The sequence below is a fragment of the Garra rufa genome, chromosome 22 (genome assembly GCF_049309525.1).
Source record: "Garra rufa chromosome 22, GarRuf1.0, whole genome shotgun sequence".
NCBI lineage: Eukaryota > Metazoa > Chordata > Actinopteri > Cypriniformes > Cyprinidae > Garra > Garra rufa.
The window spans coordinates 41722041-41742057 of record NC_133382.1 but is presented as its reverse complement, the minus strand read 5'-3'; the positions used below and the strand labels follow the sequence as shown (position 1 = coordinate 41742057).

Sequence of the window (20017 nt, the reverse complement as noted above, 5' to 3'; positions counted from 1 at the left end):
CTCATAAAAATGAACAAAATAATGCAATTAGTTACTTTTTTGTGGAATAACGCAACATTGTAATGCATTACTTGCATTACTTCTCATAAAAAGTTACAAAGTAATGCAATTAGTTACTTTTTATGGAGTAACACAACATTAGTGCATTACTTCTCATAAAAGTTAACAAAGTAATGCAATTAGTTACGTTTTATGGGGTAATGCGACATTAAAATGCTTTACTTTTCATAAAAAAGTAACAAAGTAATACAATAAGTTACTTTTTTGTGAAATAATGCAACATTGTAATCCATTCCCTTACAAAAATTAACTATTTTTAATCATAGTAAAACTGTAGTAACCATGTTTTTTTGGCATATTGACAACCATTTGTAAAAACACAGTTTTACTACAAATACCATGAATAAACTATTGTTAGTGTAGCAAAATCTGTAGTTACCATGGTTTAACTATTTTGGTTGTATTTGTAGTAAAACGATGGTAAATTTTTGCAAGGCTTCTTTTCATTAATGCAATCAGTCACTTTTATGGAGTAACGCAACATTGTAACATTACTTTTCTTTAAAATTAACAAAGTAATGCAATTAGTTACTTTTTATGGAGTAATGCAATATTAAAGTGCATTGCTTTTCATAAAAAGTAACAAAGCTTAACCATTTTTTTTGCCGCACAGACAACCATTTTGTATAAACACAGTTTTACTACAAATACCATGGTTAAACTATACTTAGTGTAGCAAAATCTGTAGTTACCATGGTTTAACTATAGTAACCATGGTTTTTTGGTTGTATTTGTAGTAAAACCATGGTTAATTTCCACAAGAGTACAAGTAACGCAATCAGTTACTTATTATGGAGTAAAGCAACATTGTAATACATTACTTTTCATTAAAATTAACAAAGTAATCCAACTGATTACTTTTTTGTGGAACAATGCAACATTAAAATGCATTACTTTTCATAAAAAGTAACAAAGCTTAACCATGTTTTTTAGCCGCACAGACAACCATTTGTATAAACACAGTTTTACTTCAAATACCATGGTTAAACTATAGTTAGTATAGCAAAATCTGTACTGTACTTACCATGGTTTAACTATAGTAACCATGGTTTTTTGGTTGTATTTGTAGTAAAACCATGGTTAATTTTCACAAGAATACAAGTAACGCAATCAGTTACTTATTATGGAGTAACGCAACATTGTAATGCATTACTTCTAAAAAGTAACAAAGCAATGCAATTAGTTACTTTTTTATGGAGTAAAGCAACATTGTAATACATTACTTGTCATTAAAATTAACAAAGTAATCCAATTGATTACTTTTTTGTGGAACAATGCAACATTAAAATGCATTACTGTTCATAAAAAGTAACAAAGCTTTACCATGTTTTTTAGCCGCACAGACAACCATTTGTATAAACACAGTTTTACTTCAAATACCATGGTTAAACTATAGTTAGTGTAGCAAAATCTGTACTTACCATGGTTTAACTATAGTAACCATGGTTTTTTGGTTGTATTTGTAGTAAAACCATGGTTAATTTTCACAAGAATACAAGTAACGCAATCAGTTACTTATTATGGAGTAAAGCAACATTGTAATGTATTACTTCTAAAAAGTAATAAAGCAATGGAGTTAGTTACCTTTAATGGAATAATGCAACATTGTAATGCATTACTTCTAAAAAGTAACAAAGTAACGCAATTAGTTACTTTTTTATGGAGTAAAGGAACATTGTAATACATTACTTGTCATTAAAATTAACAAAGTAATCCAATTGATTACTTTTTTGTGGAACAATGCAACATTAAAATGCATTCCTTTTCATAAAAAGTAACAAAGCTTAACCATGTTTTTTAGCCGCACAGACAACCATTTGTATAAACACAGTTTTACTTCAAATACCATGGTTAAACTATAGTTAGTGTAGCAAAATCTGTACTTACCATGGTTTAACTATAGTAACCATGGTTTTTTGGTTGTATTTGTAGTAAAACCATGGTTAATTTTCACAAGAATACAAGTAACGCAATCAGTTACTTATTATGGAGTAAAGCAACATTGTAATGTATTACTTCTAAAAAGTAATAAAGCAATGGAGTTAGTTACCTTTAATGGAATAATGCAACATTGTAATGCATTACTTCTAAAAAGTAACAAAGTAATGCAATTAGTTACTTTTTTATGGACTAAAGCAACATTGTAATACATTACTTGTCATTAAAATTAACAAAGTAATCCAATTGATTACTTTTTTGTGGAACAATGCAACATTAAAATGCATTACTTTTCATAAAAAGTAACAAAGCTTAACCAAGTTTTTTGCCGCACAGACAACCATTTGTATAAACACAGTTTTACTTCAAATACCATGGTTAAACTATAGTTAATGTAGCAAAATCTATAGTTACCATGGTTTAACTATAGTAACCATGTTTTTTTGGTTGTATTTGTAGTAAAACCATGGTTAATTTTCACAAGAATACAAGTAACGCAATCAGTTACTTATTATGGAGTAACGCAACATTGTAATGCATTACTTATAAAAGGTTACAAAGTAATGCAGTTAGTTACCTTTAATGGAATAATGCAACATTGTAATGCATTGTTTACGACTAACTATTAGTGTAATCCTGGAGGACAGGGATGTGTTTTGTTTTCATTTGGATGTAAAGGCAGGATCGGGTCACACCCACCGTGAGACACACGGCCGCCCTCCACTTCCTCATTCACTCAAAACTCAAGAGCTCCATTCCCCACATCACACAAACATCCCGGTAAGTTTCCATCTACCATCTTTTTTTTTCTGCGCTAAAACGAAAACATAAACGCGTTTCGAACGTTTGTTGTGTTTTCGGCGTGATTTGTGCGGGTTTTTAGAACGCGCTTGATAAACACAATTTAATTAGTGCGCACGAATCCGTTGTAAAAACATACTTCGGATGTGTGTTAGCGAATCATTCTCGAATGTTTGAAATATTTGCGGATTGAGATGTGTGCTTTCTGATTGAGTGTGTATTGTGTAATCCGAAATATGCGGCTGCCATTTTTCTGTCTGTAGGCAGAGAGCGATGCCGAAGGGCCAAGAGTGCGTACTAACGATAGTATGTAGTATGCGACTGTCAGATTGTGTTTTTTTCCGTGCATGTTTAGACATGAGATGTGCTGTGTTTTCCCATAAAGCAGTGAGATGATTTCTTTCATGTAAAGCAGGATGGCAGGCGCATGCGTGACCGCAGATCTGAGCTGCTCCACTGCGGTTTAACTAACACGCAGCATTCAACCAATGCTTACTAGCAGCATGCAGTCACGCTAGATAGTTAGTGAACTCTTAAAGGGACAGTTCACCCAAAAATGAAACCGCTGTTATCATTTACTCACCCAGTAAACCAAAGCTACGCAGCTTCAGAGCAATACGTGTTCTTACGCTACTGTAAAGGATAATCTGATCTCAAAGTTCAAACTAATCATATTTAGTCTTAACCTATAGCATGTGTAAGCGGAACACACCTGATAAACCTGCTACGTGCATTGTTTGGACAGTGGTATATATGTACACACATTGAGTTTAGGAAAAAAGGCTTTAAAGGTTTCTTATCACGCTAATGACTTCTGGGTTGAGATGTGTGTGCAGAAAGGATTGGTCCAAGGGTTTGTGGGGCCCTAAGCAAGGTTATAAAAATAGGACTCTGCACTGTTAAAACTGATTGAAAAAAAAGAAACTAATAAGACTTTTGCCAGGTAAAAACACTGAAAGTAATTGTTTAATGCTGTTAAATAATAGTGCAACAGATTAAATAAATATATACATAATAATTACAGTTTGTTTTAATGAAATGTCATTTTAAGGCGAGACACTGCTAACGCCAAACCACGTCATGACAACGTCATGATTCGTGGTCTGGGAAATGTTCATTTTCTCGTATTTGAGGCGTGGTTTACGAATGCCCAGAGCCGTTTATTGGGTGCTACGAATGTCTATCAAATGCACCTGTGCGTAGCTCATAGCCAATCGTTTCAATCATACCGGACGGTGTACGTAGTGCGACAGAAATTTGACAAGGAAGAAGACGAATGCTGCGTCCCAATTCGCATACTATCCATCCTAAATAGTATTCGAAAATAGAATTAGTTTGTCCCAAGTCGTAGTATGTTCAAAAAAGTATTCCAAAGATTCCCGGATGGTCTACTACTTAACTTTGGAATTCGAAGTGCGGATCAATGCACACTATAACGGCTAATATTGCCCACAACACATTGCGCGGTGAACGAAGATTCGATTAGAACTACAAACATGCATAAAATGTTAAAAAACTACAAATATGGCGGATATGCGCGACCAACGGACAGGTAGAGAAAGGGGTTTTAGTGATGAATAATCAATGTGTAACCTGATAAAAAATATTTTTTTAATGTTTCCGTGTTATATTTCATGTGTTTCATGTGTATTTCAGGTTTGGTCATTAACGTTTAAATGCATAATTATGCAAACACAAGAGCAGAGTTCTCGGCATGAAAGACTCATGAAAGAAAGTGCCTTCATTTCTCTCTAATACTGTAGGAAATTAAATTAAACAAATGTATATAAATATTAACTGTGATGATTGACAGGGCAGTTTAAACAGATAACTTCGCGTCTGCAGCCATGCTGGATCCATATTTATAAACAAACTGCTTCGGTGAGTCGCATAGAGTCATCGGCTGTATCCGAAATCGCCCCCTATACCCTCAAATAGGGCACTATTTGAGGGGACAGCCATTTTAAGTGGTGTTCGAAACCATAGTGGACGTTCTCGAGTGCACTCATTCAATCCCACAATGCACCGCAAAAACGAGTGTACAACCGATGTACGCTCAATAGCTAGAGATAACCCATAATGCACTGTGAGAGTCGCGCGCCGACTGAATTCCCGCGTCTCTCCAGACGATGGCGCCCGCAGCTGAATCATCCATCTGTTCATTTTACAACGCGCTCGTCCACTGCGTAATGCAGCGTACAACACAGGTACAAATTTGTTGTAAATTGATTATTAAATTGTTTAACCAAGGTTTATACATAAACTCCTTGACATAGTTCAAGATAAATCCTTTAATCTTACTACTCGAACTGTCCGTTTTAAATGATTGTTAAACAGTATAGCAATACTATGCAAAAGTGGCAGTCCTTCCGGTGCACTTAGTGTCCGAATTCACTCACTCGTTTTCATTCACTCCTTCAAGTGAACTGTACGAGTGGACTAATGTAGGGAATAGTGAATAGGGTATAGGGGGCGATTTCGGATACAGCCATCGTCTTGCTGCTCCCTCCCCGTTCTGTGATTGGTTCCCTATCTGAGGTGAAAATTTGGTCCATGGTTTCCAGGCTGCCTAGCAGCGTAAATAAAATCGTGCTGGGCGCAAGGCAGCATGGGGAAACCCAGGCTAGATATAGACAGGAATAAAAATGGAAAGTTTGGTGTGCTGCTGAAGTGGAGATTTTTGGCTCAGTGTAGAAGAAAAAACTCATTTTGAGAAAACGGCCTTTAAAAATATGCATTGAAATTAAAATCTATTAGATAAAGTGCTATAAAAGAAAGACTTAACGCTGTCTTTTGGATGTTTTCTTTCCACTAGTCTGAAAAAACACCAAAAAGCCCCAAGTCTCAAGCTTGACGGGTGCATGAAAAAACAGCGTTTTTACCGGCAGTGTCTGCCCTTAAGAACTAAAAACACAGCTTAATAAATTATTAAAACGTGCCTCACCACTGTAAAAAGTGACATAAAAATAAATAAATATTTTTTTATTAAGAAAGTATTTAATTTTTTTTTTAAATATGTGACCCTGGACCACAAAACCAGTCATAAGGTTAAATTTTACAAAACTGAGATATATACATCATATGAAAGCTCAATAAATAAGCTTTCTATTGATGTATGGTTTGTTAGGATAGGACAATATTTGGCCGAGATACATCTATTTGAAAATCTGGAATCTGAGGGTGCAAAAAAATCAAAATACTGAGAAAATCATCTTTAAAGTTGTCCAAATTAAGTTCTTAACAATGCATATTACTAATCAAAAATTACATTTTGATAGGTTTACAGTAGGAATTTTACAAAAAATTCCTTCTTCATGGAACATGATCTTTACTTAATTTCCTAATGATTTTTGACATAAAAGAAAAATCAATAATTTTGACCCATACAATGTATTTTTGGCTATTGCTACAAATATACACCAGCGACTTAAGACTGGTTTTGTGGTCCAGGGTCACATATGTATTTTGTAACATATTAATTATATTTTTAAATATGTGCAAAAGTTACTGTGGTTTTTGTGTAAACAAACAAAAAATGTGCAGTTGCTGCAAATCATCTAAAACTCTTTTGGAATATATACAGGTGAAGTCAAAAGTTTACATACACCTTGCAGAATCTGCAAAATGTTAATTATTTTACCAATATAAAAGGGATCATACAAAATGCATGTTATTTTTTATTAACTACTGACCTGAATAAGATATTTCACATTAAAGATGTTTACATATAATACTTGAATTTATAAAAGTCACCTTGTTCAAAAGTTGTACATAAACTTGATTCGTAATCCTGTGTTGTTACCTGAATGATCCACAGCTGTGTTTTTTGTTTAGTGATAGTTGTTCCTGAGTCCCTTGTTTGTCCGGAACAGTTAAACTCCCTGCTTTTACAGAAGGTTCAAACACTCACTGATGCTCCAGAAGGAAAAACATGCATTAATGCCAGGACGTAAAAACTTTTTGGAATTTATAGATCAGGGTAAATTTAACTTATTTTGTCTTCTGGGGAACATGCAAGTATCTTCTGTAGGTTCTGAAGGGCAGTACTAAATGAAAAAAAAAAAAAAATGATATTTAGGCAAAATAAGAAAAATATACAGATCCTTCTCATTCCATTCAAAAGTTTTCACCCCCGGCTCTTAATGCATGTTTTTTTTCCTTCTGGAGCATCAGTGAGTGTTTGAACCTTCTGTAATAGTTGCATATGAGTCCCTCAGTTGTCCTCAGCGTGAAAAGATTGATCTCAAAATCATACAGTCATTGTTGGAAAGGGGTCAAATACACAAAAATGCTGAAAAACCAAATTTGTGGGACCTGAAGGATTTTTCTGAGGAACAGCAGGCAGTTTAACTGTTCAGGACAAATAATGGACTCAGGAACAACTATCACTAAACAAAAAACACAGCTGTGGATCATTCAGGTAACAACACAGTATTAAGAATCAACTGTTTGTAAACTTTTGAACTTCTTTATACATATTGTATACTATATGTAAACATCTTTAAAGTAAATTAATTTTGTATGATCACATCGGAACTTCTAAATCAAGCACATCTGCAGCTGCTTTATAGTACAGATGTCAACAGCAATTAAGATAATGTGAATGCAATTAAATGACAAATCATTTTCAGGTACACTGTGACCATTTTAAGTTTTGTTAGGTGACTTTTTGTATGTATCAACATTATTTGTCACATGTGGGTTGCTGCTGATGATTAATATGTGAACTGTAAAGGCAGTGACCTGTTTTTCCTACTTAGTAGCGTGTGATTTTTAAATAAGCATGTAAATATCCTGATGTGTCCAGGTGTCAGAGATGAGTTATCCTGGATACCCTCCTGCAGGTGGAAGTTATCCACCCGCTTCCGGGCCGTATCAGCAGCCCATGGGTGGATACCCGCCCCAACCTGGAGCCTATCCACCCCAGGGTGGATGTTACCCACCTCAGGCCGGCGCATATCCCCCCGGTGCAGGATACCCACCCCAGGCTGGCGGATACCCTCCTCAGGCCGGCGGTTACCCTCCTCAGGCCGGCGGTTACCCAGCTGCCCCAGGAGGAGGCTTTCCGCCACAGGCAGGAGGTTACCCCGCAGCCCAGCCCGGAACTTACCCAAACATGCCTCCTGCAGGTCAGCCCGGTTAGTCAGAGCTCTGCATGCTGGAGCATCATGGGATTATTGTTTGTCACAGTGTGTGTTTCTAGAGCTGGATGCTCAGATTTTATTAGTGGGCTGCGCAATAGACCAGAGAGCTTCTGAAAAGCTTAGCACTTATAGGATACATTGCCAATTAAAAATGAGTCATAATGCTAAATCAACAATGAATCTGTTTGTATGCTTGTAAAAATGAAGACTGGAGGGGAACATTTTTGTCTAAGCATTGAATTTGAAATGCATCAGTTCGTGGTAAAAAAGTCTCTGATGCTTATTAAAGTTCCATTTGTTTGATCAAAAATACTGAAAAGGTAATATTATAAAATGTTATTGCAATTCAAAAAAACAGTATTTTATTTTTAATATACGTTAAAAGCTGAATTTCCATCAGCCATTACTGCAGTCTTCAGCATCACATGATTCTTCACAAATCATTCTAATATACTGATTTATAATCAGTATTTATTTGGAACCTGTGATACTTTTTTCAGGATTCATGGTTGAATAAAAAGTTCAAAGGAACAGCTTTTATTCAAAATAGAAATCTTTTCTAACAATATAAGTCTTTACTATCACTTTTTTTTTATCAATTTAACACATCCTATCCTGAATAAAAGTATTAATTTCTTTCAAAGAGAGAAAGAAAGAAAAAAATGGACTGACCCTAAACTTTGAACGAGGTGTTTATTGTTACAAATGTTTTCTACTTTAAATAGATGCTGTTCTTTTTAACATTTTATTTATCAAAGAATCCTGAAAAAAGTATCACAGCTTCCAAAAAATATATTAAGCAGCACAATTGTTTGCAACTCTGATAATAAATCAGCATATTGGAATGATTTCTGAAGGATCATGTGACTCTGAAGACTGCAGTAATGATGCTGAAAATTCAGCTTTGCATCACAGGAATAAATTATATTTTAAAGTATAATAAAATGGCAAACCACTATTTTAAATTGCATTAATATTACAGTTTTTTCTGTATGTTTTATCAAATAAACAAAGCCTTGATGAGCAGAAAAGTCTCCTTTAAAAGCATTAAAAATCTTACTGATCCCAAACTTTTGCTCCGCAGTGTAAATAATAATAATAATTATTAGTAATGACAACAACAATAGTTAAAACATTGTTTTTAAGCAATATCACACAATTGTTAATTTACAATTGTAAAAATAATTTTTATTTAAAGTTATATAAAAAAATTCTATTTATTTGTGGTAATACTATTTGTATTAAATCATAATGCACAGAATCCATAAAAATGAAAACAGCATTGTGAAACCACATTTCATACTGTTAATGTTAAAATTTTAATGCATTGTTACATTATTGAAGTTTTACTCATTCTTTAATTGCTTAGACATCTTGTTTAATTATAAAAATTATATTAAAACATTAAAATAGAATACAGAAAAATTAGAACAGAAAACTAAGAATTTTTAAGGGAAAATAAAACAGAAAAAATAAAAAGGATTTCGTATGGCTCTAAAAGTTATTATTTTTTACATTGCATTTCAAAAGCATCAGTTTATGTTTTTCATGCATCATGCATAATTAAAAAAAAAAAACATTTATTTGCATAATTATTTGTGTTGTTTGTTGTGCTTCATGTCTGTATTGTAATACATAGCGATACAGCCGCACTGAGTTATTTGTGTTGTTAACAGGTGGTGGATGGGGTGGCCAACCCGGCTTTGGAGCTGTAAGAAGCTGCTTTTTTATTATACATAATCAGTTATGTGATGTATTTTTAAATGCATTGCAGAATTAGTTTGTTTAAGCTCTGTTTTTGAAGTATGAAGCGAAATGCATCATGTGACTCCTCTTATAAATGTCCTGTGATCTGTGTAGCCGGCTGGAGGAATGCCTCAGGGGTACCCCGGGGTCCCAGCGCCGGGACAGCAGCCCATGCCAGCCTACCCTGGTGTCCCGAACCCCTCAATGCCCGGGTATGGAGGAGGCGTCCCGACTGGACCGTCACCACAAGTCAATCCTGCTATCAATGTGAGAGACTGTGAGCTTCATCAGACACATTAGGTTTTTGGTCAGTTTAGACTGTCATGGTCACGGACCGGAAATTACTAAAAGAAATTCTACAATATTTCTAATTTATATCTAGAATTGCTCTTGTGTGTGCATTCACAATGAAACCTTATTCAGTAATCCAAGTACAAATTGTGAAGGAATTGCATCGGTCATGTAGTATTGAATCTTTAACTTCAATTTTATAAAAATATTTGCAAAAATAAATATTAGCAAATTTTACCACAGTAAACATTCAGTAAAGAGAGACACAGAAGAAAACAGGAAACAGCAATACTTGGCCTCAGTGGTTTGATAACTTCCTATTGCAACAGGAAATTGGACATGCTGAATGCCTTATTTTTTATAATTTTCTTTAGTTTGATTTTCAGTTTTCCATTAACGTGCATATTTTGAGTAAAATATTTATATTTACAGTTGAGGTCAATGTTCATTATTTTCCCAAAATAAGAGGGATCATACAAAATTAGTTATTTTTTATTTAGTACTGACCTGAATAAGATATTTTACATAAAAGATGTTTACATATAGTCCATAAGACAAAATAATAGTTGAGTTTATATGACCCCCTTCAAAACTTAATACTGCGATGTTATATGAATGATCCACAGCTTTTTGTCCTGAACAGTTAAACTGCCTGCTGTTCTTCAGAAAAATCCTACAGGTCCCACAAATTCTTTGCTTTTTCTGTGTTTTTTTGTATTTTAACAATTTCCAGCTATGACTGCATGTGTGTGAGATCCATCTTTTCACACTGAGGACAACTGAGGGACTCATACGCAACTATTACAGAAGGTTCAAACACTCACTGATGCTCCAGAAGGAGAAACCATGCATTAAGAGCCAGGAAGTGAAAACTTTTGGAATTTATAGATCAGGGAAAATGTAGCTTATTTTGTCTTTTGGGGAACACACAACTATCTTCTGTAGCTTCTGAAAGGCAGTTCTAAATGGAAAAAATATGATATTGGGCAAAATAAGAAAAATGTACACATCTCCATTCTGTTCAAAAGTTTTCACCCCCGGCTCTTAATGCATAATTTTTCTTTCTGAAGCATCAGTGAGTGTTTGAACCTTCTGTAATAGTTGCATATGAGTCCCTCAGTTGTCCTCAGCGTGAAAAGATGGATCTCAAAATCATACAGTCATTGTTGGAGAGGGTTCAAATACACAGAAATGCTGAAAAACCAAAGAATTCGTGTGACCTGAAGGATTTTTCTGAAGAACAGCAGGCAGTTTAACTGTTGAGGAAAAACAAGGGACTCATGAACAACTATCACTAAACAAAAAACACAGCTGTGGATCATTCAGGTAACAACACAGTATTAAGAATCAAGGGCATGTAAACTTTTGAACAGGGTAATTTTTTATAAATTCAACTATTATTTTCTCTTGTGGACTATATGTGAACATCTTTTATGTGAAATATCTTATTCAGGTCAGTACTAAATAAACAATAACATGCATTTTGTATGATCCCACTTATTTTGGTAAATATACATTTGTATGTGACTGATTTGAAGTGTTTGTTGTGATATTTTTGTTTAGAGAGGTTACCGTGGAACCATCAAGGACGCTCCTGGTGCAGATCCTCTCAGAGACGTGGAGGTGTTACGGAAAGCCATGAAGGGCTTTGGTGAGAAGATATTAAAACCTTTTGTATAATGTACATTACCATGTTTTTCAATCCAGAGAGCTGAATTTGTTTTGCTCGCAGGAACCGATGAAAACGCCATTATCGAGCTTCTCGGCAATCGATCCAGCAAGCAGCGCGTGCCGCTGTTGGCAGCGTATAAAACCACCTACGGCAAGGTGAACATTTGAGAAATGACACATCGAACACTTACTAATGTTCTGGTTTCTTGCATGTGACTTTGCATTTAAAATGTTTTGCAGGATCTTTTTAGCGACCTGAAGTCAGAGCTGACAGGAAACTTTGAAAGTTTGGTGCTGGCAATGCTGAACGCTCCTTCACGCTTCGATGCCTCTGAACTCAAAGAGGCCATAGCGGTGAGATACTAGATATTTTGGTCAGGTATTTAAATGCATCTTTTCCAAATCCTACTAAGTTGCCTTGCGGTCTACATAGGCAGCATAGTAGGTGAAATGCAACCTCATAAGTGAGTGATTTGGACCATCGTACATGCAATGCTGATAAAAGCTGAGTACTTTGTCCCAGTGTAGTATGCCAAGCATGCTTGTGCTTAATCAGATGGCGGATCACATATGCTGCTGCTTGAGTTTCACAGCATTCATTAATGAAACACAGGCCCATAATCACAGAGTCGAGAGCAGAAATACTGCCAGGCTGGAATGAGTCTGTGATTATCATGCCGCATGGGAAAAATATGCTAAAATATGAAATAAACCTAAGGATTGAGCGACTGAAGACTAATGGAATATATTTTTAAGCTTTTTTTTGCCACAGGATAAAAAATAATAAAAGTAATTGCAACTTTTTATCTCTCAACTCTGACTTTTTAGACTCTTTAGAGTTTCAAGGTATAAATTTGCAATTCTGATACCAAAAATCCAAATTGTGAAATAAAAACTCTCAATTGTTAGAAAAAAAAGGCAAAATTGTAAGAATTAAGGGCACAATTATCTTTTTTATTTTTTATTCTGCAGCGGAAACAAAAAATCGCAAGATGTAAACTCAACATTTTAAGATTGTATCTTGCAATTCTGAGTTTATATTTCTCAATTTGACCTATTTTCTAAAGATGGTGAGAAAAAAAAATCACTATTACCTTTTATTTTTTATTCTGTGAGGAAAAAAGGCAAAATTGTGAGATTAAAAGGCACAGTTACCTTTTAGTTTTTATTTTGCAGCAGAAACAAAAAATCGTAAGATGTGAACTGAAAAGTCAGATAAAAAGTCAGAATTTTAAGATTGTCTTTCAATTCTGAGTTTATATTTCCCAATTTGACCTATTTTCTAAAGATGGTGAGAAAAAAAATCACTATTACCTTTTATTTTTTATTCTGTGAGGAAAAAAGGCAAAATTGTGAGATTAAAAGGCACAGTTACCTTTTAGTTTTTATTTTGCAGCAGAAACAAAATCGCAAGATGTGAACTGAAAAGTCAGAATTTTAAGATTGTCTTTCAATTCTGAGTTTATATTTCCCAATTCAGACCACTTTTTTAAAGGATAGTGAGAAAAAAATCACTATCACCTTTTATATTTATTATTCTGTGAGACAAAAGGCAGAATTGTGAGATTTAAAAGGCACAATTATCTTTTTTATTTTCTTATTCTGCAGCGAAAACAAAAAATTGCAAGATAGAAACTCATAAATCAAATAAAAAGTCAGAATTTTAAGATTATATATTGCATTTCTGACCTCTTTTCTAAGGACAGTGAGGGAAAAAAAAATCACTATTACCTTTTATATTTTATTATTCTGTCAGATAAAAGGCAGAATTTTGAGAGTAAAATGCACAGTTATCTTTTTTAGTTGTTATTCTGCAGCAGAAACAAAAAAATGCATGATGTAAACTAAAAAGTCAGAATTTTAAGATTATGTCTTGCAATTCTAAGTTTATATTTCACAATTCTGACCTCTTTTTTTAAGGATAGTAAGAAAAAAATCACTATTACCTTATATATATTTATTATTCTGAGGCAGAAACTCATAATGGAATTAAATGTATAAACATAAATTATAGTGCCATTCATTATAAAGAACGTTAATTATAAACTGCAAGCCTAAACAAATGTATTTAAAGTGAAACTAAAACTATGAGGGTGTGTGAAATGTGCTGTACAAATAAACTTCAGCTCATGTATGAACTCATTTGGCACCGATCCAAATGTTTTGTGTGCTTGCCGTTAATTGCATCATGTAAGTTGTTTTGAAATTCAAGTTGCAGCGTTGTATTTGTAATGACTGTTTTACTGCTGTTTTCAGGGTGCAGGAACCGATGAGGCCTGTCTCATAGAGATTCTGTCCTCGCGTAGTAATGCTGAGATTCAGGAGATTACTAGGATCTATAAAGCAGGTGAGACTGTGATCACAAACCTCCTGAGAGTCTCAAATCACATGTTTAGTTAGCAGAGGTTTATGAGAATCTGCTTCAGACCATTGTTTGTTGTTTAGAGTACGGTAAATCTCTGGAGGACGCTATCATCAGCGACACGTCTGGACACTTCCGCCGTCTGCTGGTCTCTCTATCTCAGGTATAATTTATATTTTTTAAGTTTAAGATCTTCACCTAATGTTTAGATCATATTTCTAATAAAAAGGAGATTTTTTTTTTGTTTTAACAAAAGCAATAACAACACTCCTCCAGATCTATATCCATCTCTCATTGAAAACTGGAAGTAAATTCAGAACTGTGTAAATAAAATGCTTTCCATTTGTTTTCAGGGTAATCGAGATGAGAGAGAGACTGTGGACGTTTCTGTGGCCAAACAGGATGCTCAGGTTAGAGAAAAGTCTTGATTTGCCTAAACAAATTCACATTTTAATGTAAATGTGCACTTGCTGTGCAGATATAAACGCGTGTGATGTTGTTTGTGTTGCAGAAACTCTACGCCGCAGGAGCGAATAAAGTTGGCACGGATGAGTCTCAGTTTAACGCGATTCTGTGCGCTCGCAGTAAACCTCATTTGAGACAAGGTAAAAACCACTGTGGTTAAACGGCCACACAAATGCACAGGAACTGCTGTTATTTCCCTAACGAGGACAATCTGTTCAAAAGCAGTCAACTAGAAAGCGATTTATTCACTTCAGTTCCCTGAATTATATGCAAGATGCTCATCTGCTGTTGCAGTTTTGAATTATTTCTTCTGCTTTATTAGTTCTCAGACCATAATGGGCAAATTTATGAAAAAAAAACAATGCTTAAAATCTCATAACAGTTCCATTTGACTTATGCTCTACATCATGAGTCGTATGATCGTTTTGTGTAAGGAACAGACTGAATATGAAGTCATGCATATTCACTGATAATGCAGATTAAATGATGCATGTTTGCACACAATGTCTTTCGCAGTGTTTCAAGAGTACCAGCAGATGTGCGGCAAAGAGATTGAGAAGAGCATCTGCAGTGAGATGTCTGGAAACCTGGAGTCTGGCATGGTGGCAGTGGGTGGGTACTGAAACCTGATTGGTTCTGAGCAGAAATGTCAACCAATAGCTGATCTAGATGAAACAGGCAGTGGCGAGAAACAGCCAGTTACAGCACTGTAATAGAATCAGTTGTTTTGAATATGATGCAGATTGGAGGTTTTGATGCGTAAAATGCCTAGATGTTTTACATATGCAAATATGACACCATAGTACTTTATGCACAGGTCAATTTTTCAGATTTTGCTTGCATACCTTGTTTTGTGTCAGACTAGTGGAAAAAAAACATGTAAAATAGACTTATGGCATTTTACCTATTTGTGTCTGTAGATTTCAATTGCAATACATTTTTTTTAAAGGTTTTTATCTTCACTACAGCAGCACTTACATTCACCAAAACTTAGAGTTTTATTTCTGCCTATATACAGAAGGTTTTTACAGAGGGGTTTGTTCATATGTCATTGGCCTGATTTTATATTTGCACTTTATCTCTTTGCATCTGTAGATTTTAATTACAGTACTGTGTATATATTTTTAAGTTGGTTTCTTCACTTCAGTGGCACTTACATAAACCAAAACTTAGAGTTTAATTCCTCTCTATATTCTGAAGGTTTTTAGCAAGGGGTTTGTTCATATATTGTATCATATATTCATATAACATATATTGACTTTATCTATTTGCATCTGTAAATTTTAATAACAGTACTGTGTATATCTTTAAAAGCTTGTTTCTCCACTTCAGCTTTAGTTACATATACCAAACTTAACAGATTTATTCCTCTCTATATTCTGAAGTTTTGTACATTTGGGATTTGTTAATATATAATTTACCTGATTTAAATTTTTGCACTTTATCTGTTTGCGTCTGTGTATTTCAATTACAATGCATATTTTTAAAGGTTTTCTCAAAATGCATTTGTTTCTCTACTTCAGCAGCACTTACATACTTCAAAACTTAGTTTTATTCCTCTCTGTATTCTGAAAGTTTTTACTGTAAGGTTTGTTCATAAATGATTGGTGTGATTTTACTTATCTATTTGTCTATAGACTTTAATTAGATTACAAACATTTAAAAAGTTTTATCTCCACTTTAGCAGCACTTACATGCACCAATTCTTATAGTTTTATTCCTTTCTATATTCTGAAAGTTTTTACAGAAGGATTTGTTCGTAAATAATTGGCCTGATTTTATTCTTGCACTTTATCTATTTGCTTCTATAGATTTCAATTACAATACAAATCTTTAAAAGTTTTTTCTCCACTTTAGCAGCACATACATACACCAAACTTAGCAGTGTTATTCCTCTCTATATTCTGAAGGTTTTTACCGAAGGGTTTGTTCATATGTAATTCAACCTGGTTTATATAGCATTTTCCTAAAAACATGGTAGAAAATGTATTTTTCCTAGCTGTTGACAGTTATAAAACAAGAAATCCAAAATCCCCTCTGTAAAAACTCTTAATATGTCAACAAAATAAAACAAAGATTTTGAATCTTGCTTTATCCAATGTTCAGATTTATGTATGCAAATTGGTGCATATAATGTGTTGTTTAAATTTCAAATCATGTTCTGTCTGTGTATTTTCAGTGAAGTGCATTAAAAACACTCCTGCCTACTTTGCTGAACGTCTCAACAAAGCCATGCAGGTAGATATGTGGTTTTGTGGTTGTTTTGCTATGATATTGTCATTCAGCTGCAGGTCTGATGGTTAGAATTGGGTTATTTTTATGACCGCTGTACTTTTCTTTACTAGTAAATCAAGCACTGAGCCTTGTTTTCTGAACATTATATGTATATAGGTTAGTGAAATCTCATTGTAGGTCAGTATGCATGCATGAACTGTTGATGTTCATCTTTATTTAGGGTGCAGGAACCAAAGACAGGACTCTGATCCGCATCATGGTGTCCCGCTCTGAGGTGGACATGCTGGATATCAGGCAGGAGTATCTGCGTCTGTACGGGAAGTCGCTCTACACCACCATCTCTGTACGTACTGCAATATACTGCACAGTCCTTATGCTTTATTGACATATTTACTTATTATTTTTTGCCAGTGGAAGCTGATATGGTGCTAGATAAAGTATCTGTAGTCTATCAGAGCATTTTACTTTGGAAAACTTTACTTTACTACATTCCAAAGCATAATATTATACTTTTTACTGCACTATATTTCATAAATAAAAGTTGTTGTTAGTTTTACCCTTAATATTTAAGAGCATTAAAAATGTAGTACTTACTTATTTTGATTTATGTACTCAAGAAATATTTAAATTACTTTTACTTGAGTAAAAGAAAGAAAGTAATAGATTTCTAATGTCTAAATGATATTTAATATGAAACATAGTGCAGTAAATAGTACAATATTATCTTTTGGAATGTTATAAAGTAAAGTTTTCTAAAGAAAAACACTCTGATAAAGTACAGAAACTGGAAAAGTACTTTTACAGCAGAGTACAACAGTGTACTTCACTACTGTTTGCCTCTGCTATTTTCATATATATAATATAATATTTTTGTAAGAATAATCACTTAATACAACTGAGAGTTTATTTGTCCTTCAGTGGCTAGAAACAGAATATTATGGCTGTTATGAATTTTTTTTAGCATATGTTTTTCTCAAATCCTTAGGGTGACACGTCTGGCGATTACAAGAAACTGCTCCTGAAGCTGTGCGGAGGAAGTGACTGAAGAACCAGGAAGTCAAATGCGTTACCATGATGACCGAATATGTGACGTCATCATATTAATAACGCTTGTATACCAATATGTCAAATAATCTCACTAGTGTAATGTTAACTAATACTGTAATCTCTCTTTTCTCAGCTTATTAAGTTCACAGCCAAAAATAGCATTTAATTTGTGCCTTACAAGATGTTATTATAATACAGTTCGTTATTTGTTTTATTTTGCTATCTAATCCGACTATGCATGATATCTGGAGAATCTATATTTTGTACAGTGACTTTAGTACCTGATGCCAAACATAAAATCTAAACAATATCTGTGCTGTGCAACCAAAAATACAATCTGTTTTTCTTTGCTGAAATCTGAAATGCCTTGGAGTCTTTTGAAGTACTGAAATATATGCCATAGTTTTTATATAGTGAGCTTTATGATCTCTATGCAAGGAGAATCTAGAATTATATCAATCATCATGAAGGCCTCGATGGGTCAGCCTCATGAAAACGTGTCATATTTAACCCTAGAAACAAAACAGAAAACTGTTTTCATGACAATTTTTGTTTTTGTAATTCAAAATTTTCTAAATAGTCATTCTTAATAAATGCTGTTTAATAGTAATAACTAAATGTTTTATGTTAATGTTTTGTATAACAAATACTAACTTTGTTTAATAACATTTTCTTTTAATCATATTTCTGCATCATAGGCTCTAAAATAGACTTAATTTCATTCATGCAAACCGATTTCTTTTATTTAGGTTTGGGTTAAAATAGGATTATTTTTGTGAGATTGACCCCGTTTGTTGTCATCGTCCACTTGCATGAATGTGAATCACTGCAGCAGTAGAGGGCAGTAAAGTCAGCAATCTTTCATCCTGATAATCACTAGTTAAACGGGAGATTCTGACCTGTTTATTAACATGAAGGCTACTCTTTTTCAGGGATTTTTTGCCTGTGTTTTTAGTATCTTCAGTAAATCAAACTAATCTGTACTGTTGTGTTTAGTAACATTCGTGACTGGTTAATAAAAACTCTTCATGAATGAATCTCAGTGAACTCCAACTATTATTATATTACATAAAATTATTTTGTTTATATTATGATATTACTCATTCCTTTACAGGTTTCAGATGTCTTCTCCGTTATCAGCATGTAAACCCTGGTTGATGGCTAGTAAATGAAGTGAAGACAGGATAAATGCCGCACCATAGTGTGTTTTGTCTATAATCATATGAATCCGTTTGTCTGACACAATCCCAAATGCCATCTGTGAAGTTAGTTTGTCTGATGGAGATTATGTGAATCTGTAATCTGCTCATCAGAGCTTTCATTTAAACATTCAATGCATATTTAGAATATACTGTACACTAAGAATAAAGCATTTGTCAACAAATCCTTTCAAATCAGTCTTAAAACTACAGATCCCGCCTCCATTTACAGTGTTGACAGAGATCTAAATAAATACAGAACAATACAGAATGAAATACAGTTTTCGAAGTGGAAAGAAACGTTGACCTAGATCCCAGAACTAGAGAACTTTTTATAAATATAAATGTTGGTCAATTTATTAATTAAAGTTTCTGTTGGCCAAAACTGTGGTTTGATATTTTTGCAGTGGATTCTATTGCTAGTGCTTTTTTGAAAGTATTTAGGTTATTAGTTAACCAGAACAATAAAAAATAAAATAAATCTGCTATGTTTAAAATAGAACAAATGTCAACAGTTAAATTTGATGTCCTAAAATACTAATTCAAAAAAATGACATAAATAAAAAACTATATAGACATTAAAAAGCCTAAAACTAATACAAATGACAACATGCAGCAGAATTACTTTAGGTAAAAATGAAAATGATTTTTATAGTTAACCAGAAATAAAAAAATAAAATAAAAAATCTGCTATACTAACAATAGAACAAATGTCAACAGAGAATAAATAAGTGAATAAATAAAATAACTGATTTTATTTAAACTAGTTTTCAGAGTTAAATTTGATGTAGGCTACTACAATACTAAATCTAAAAATGAAAAACAATATAGACATTAAAAAGCAGCAAACATGAACATGCAGCAGAATTACTAAAACTTTAGGTAAAATTAAAAAGAAAACATAGAACTAAACGCTAATTTAAAATATTGATTAAAAATTATTATATCTCACTTTAACTTATAGTAAAATATCACTGATATGTATCACTATATTTTGTACTTGTACTATTTTGTACTGTTTTAATTGCTGTTTAAAATTGAAAAAGCATATAATAACC

General features: G+C 33.6%; 1 protein-coding gene across 2 annotated transcripts; it reads left to right on the top strand.

Moving 5' to 3' along the window:
* The first annotated feature begins 2682 nt into the window (after positions 1-2682).
* On the top strand, positions 2683-18333 carry LOC141297307 (annexin A4-like). 2 transcript variants are annotated; one of them, XM_073827710.1, is made up of 15 exons: positions 2683-2778; positions 7607-7928; positions 9620-9654; positions 9804-9956; positions 11544-11631; positions 11713-11807; positions 11892-12005; positions 13908-13998; positions 14097-14176; positions 14367-14423; positions 14525-14618; positions 14995-15090; positions 16658-16716; positions 16934-17056; positions 17699-18333. In XM_073827710.1, exons 2-15 carry the CDS (start codon positions 7616-7618, stop codon positions 17756-17758), a joined length of 1458 nt encoding a protein of 485 aa, XP_073683811.1. In that variant the 5' UTR covers positions 2683-2778; positions 7607-7615; the 3' UTR covers positions 17759-18333. The 2 variants fall into 2 exon arrangements, with proteins under 2 accessions (XP_073683811.1, XP_073683810.1); XM_073827709.1 differs by having other exon boundaries at positions 7607-7937.
* Positions 18334-20017: the final 1684 nt, after the last annotated feature.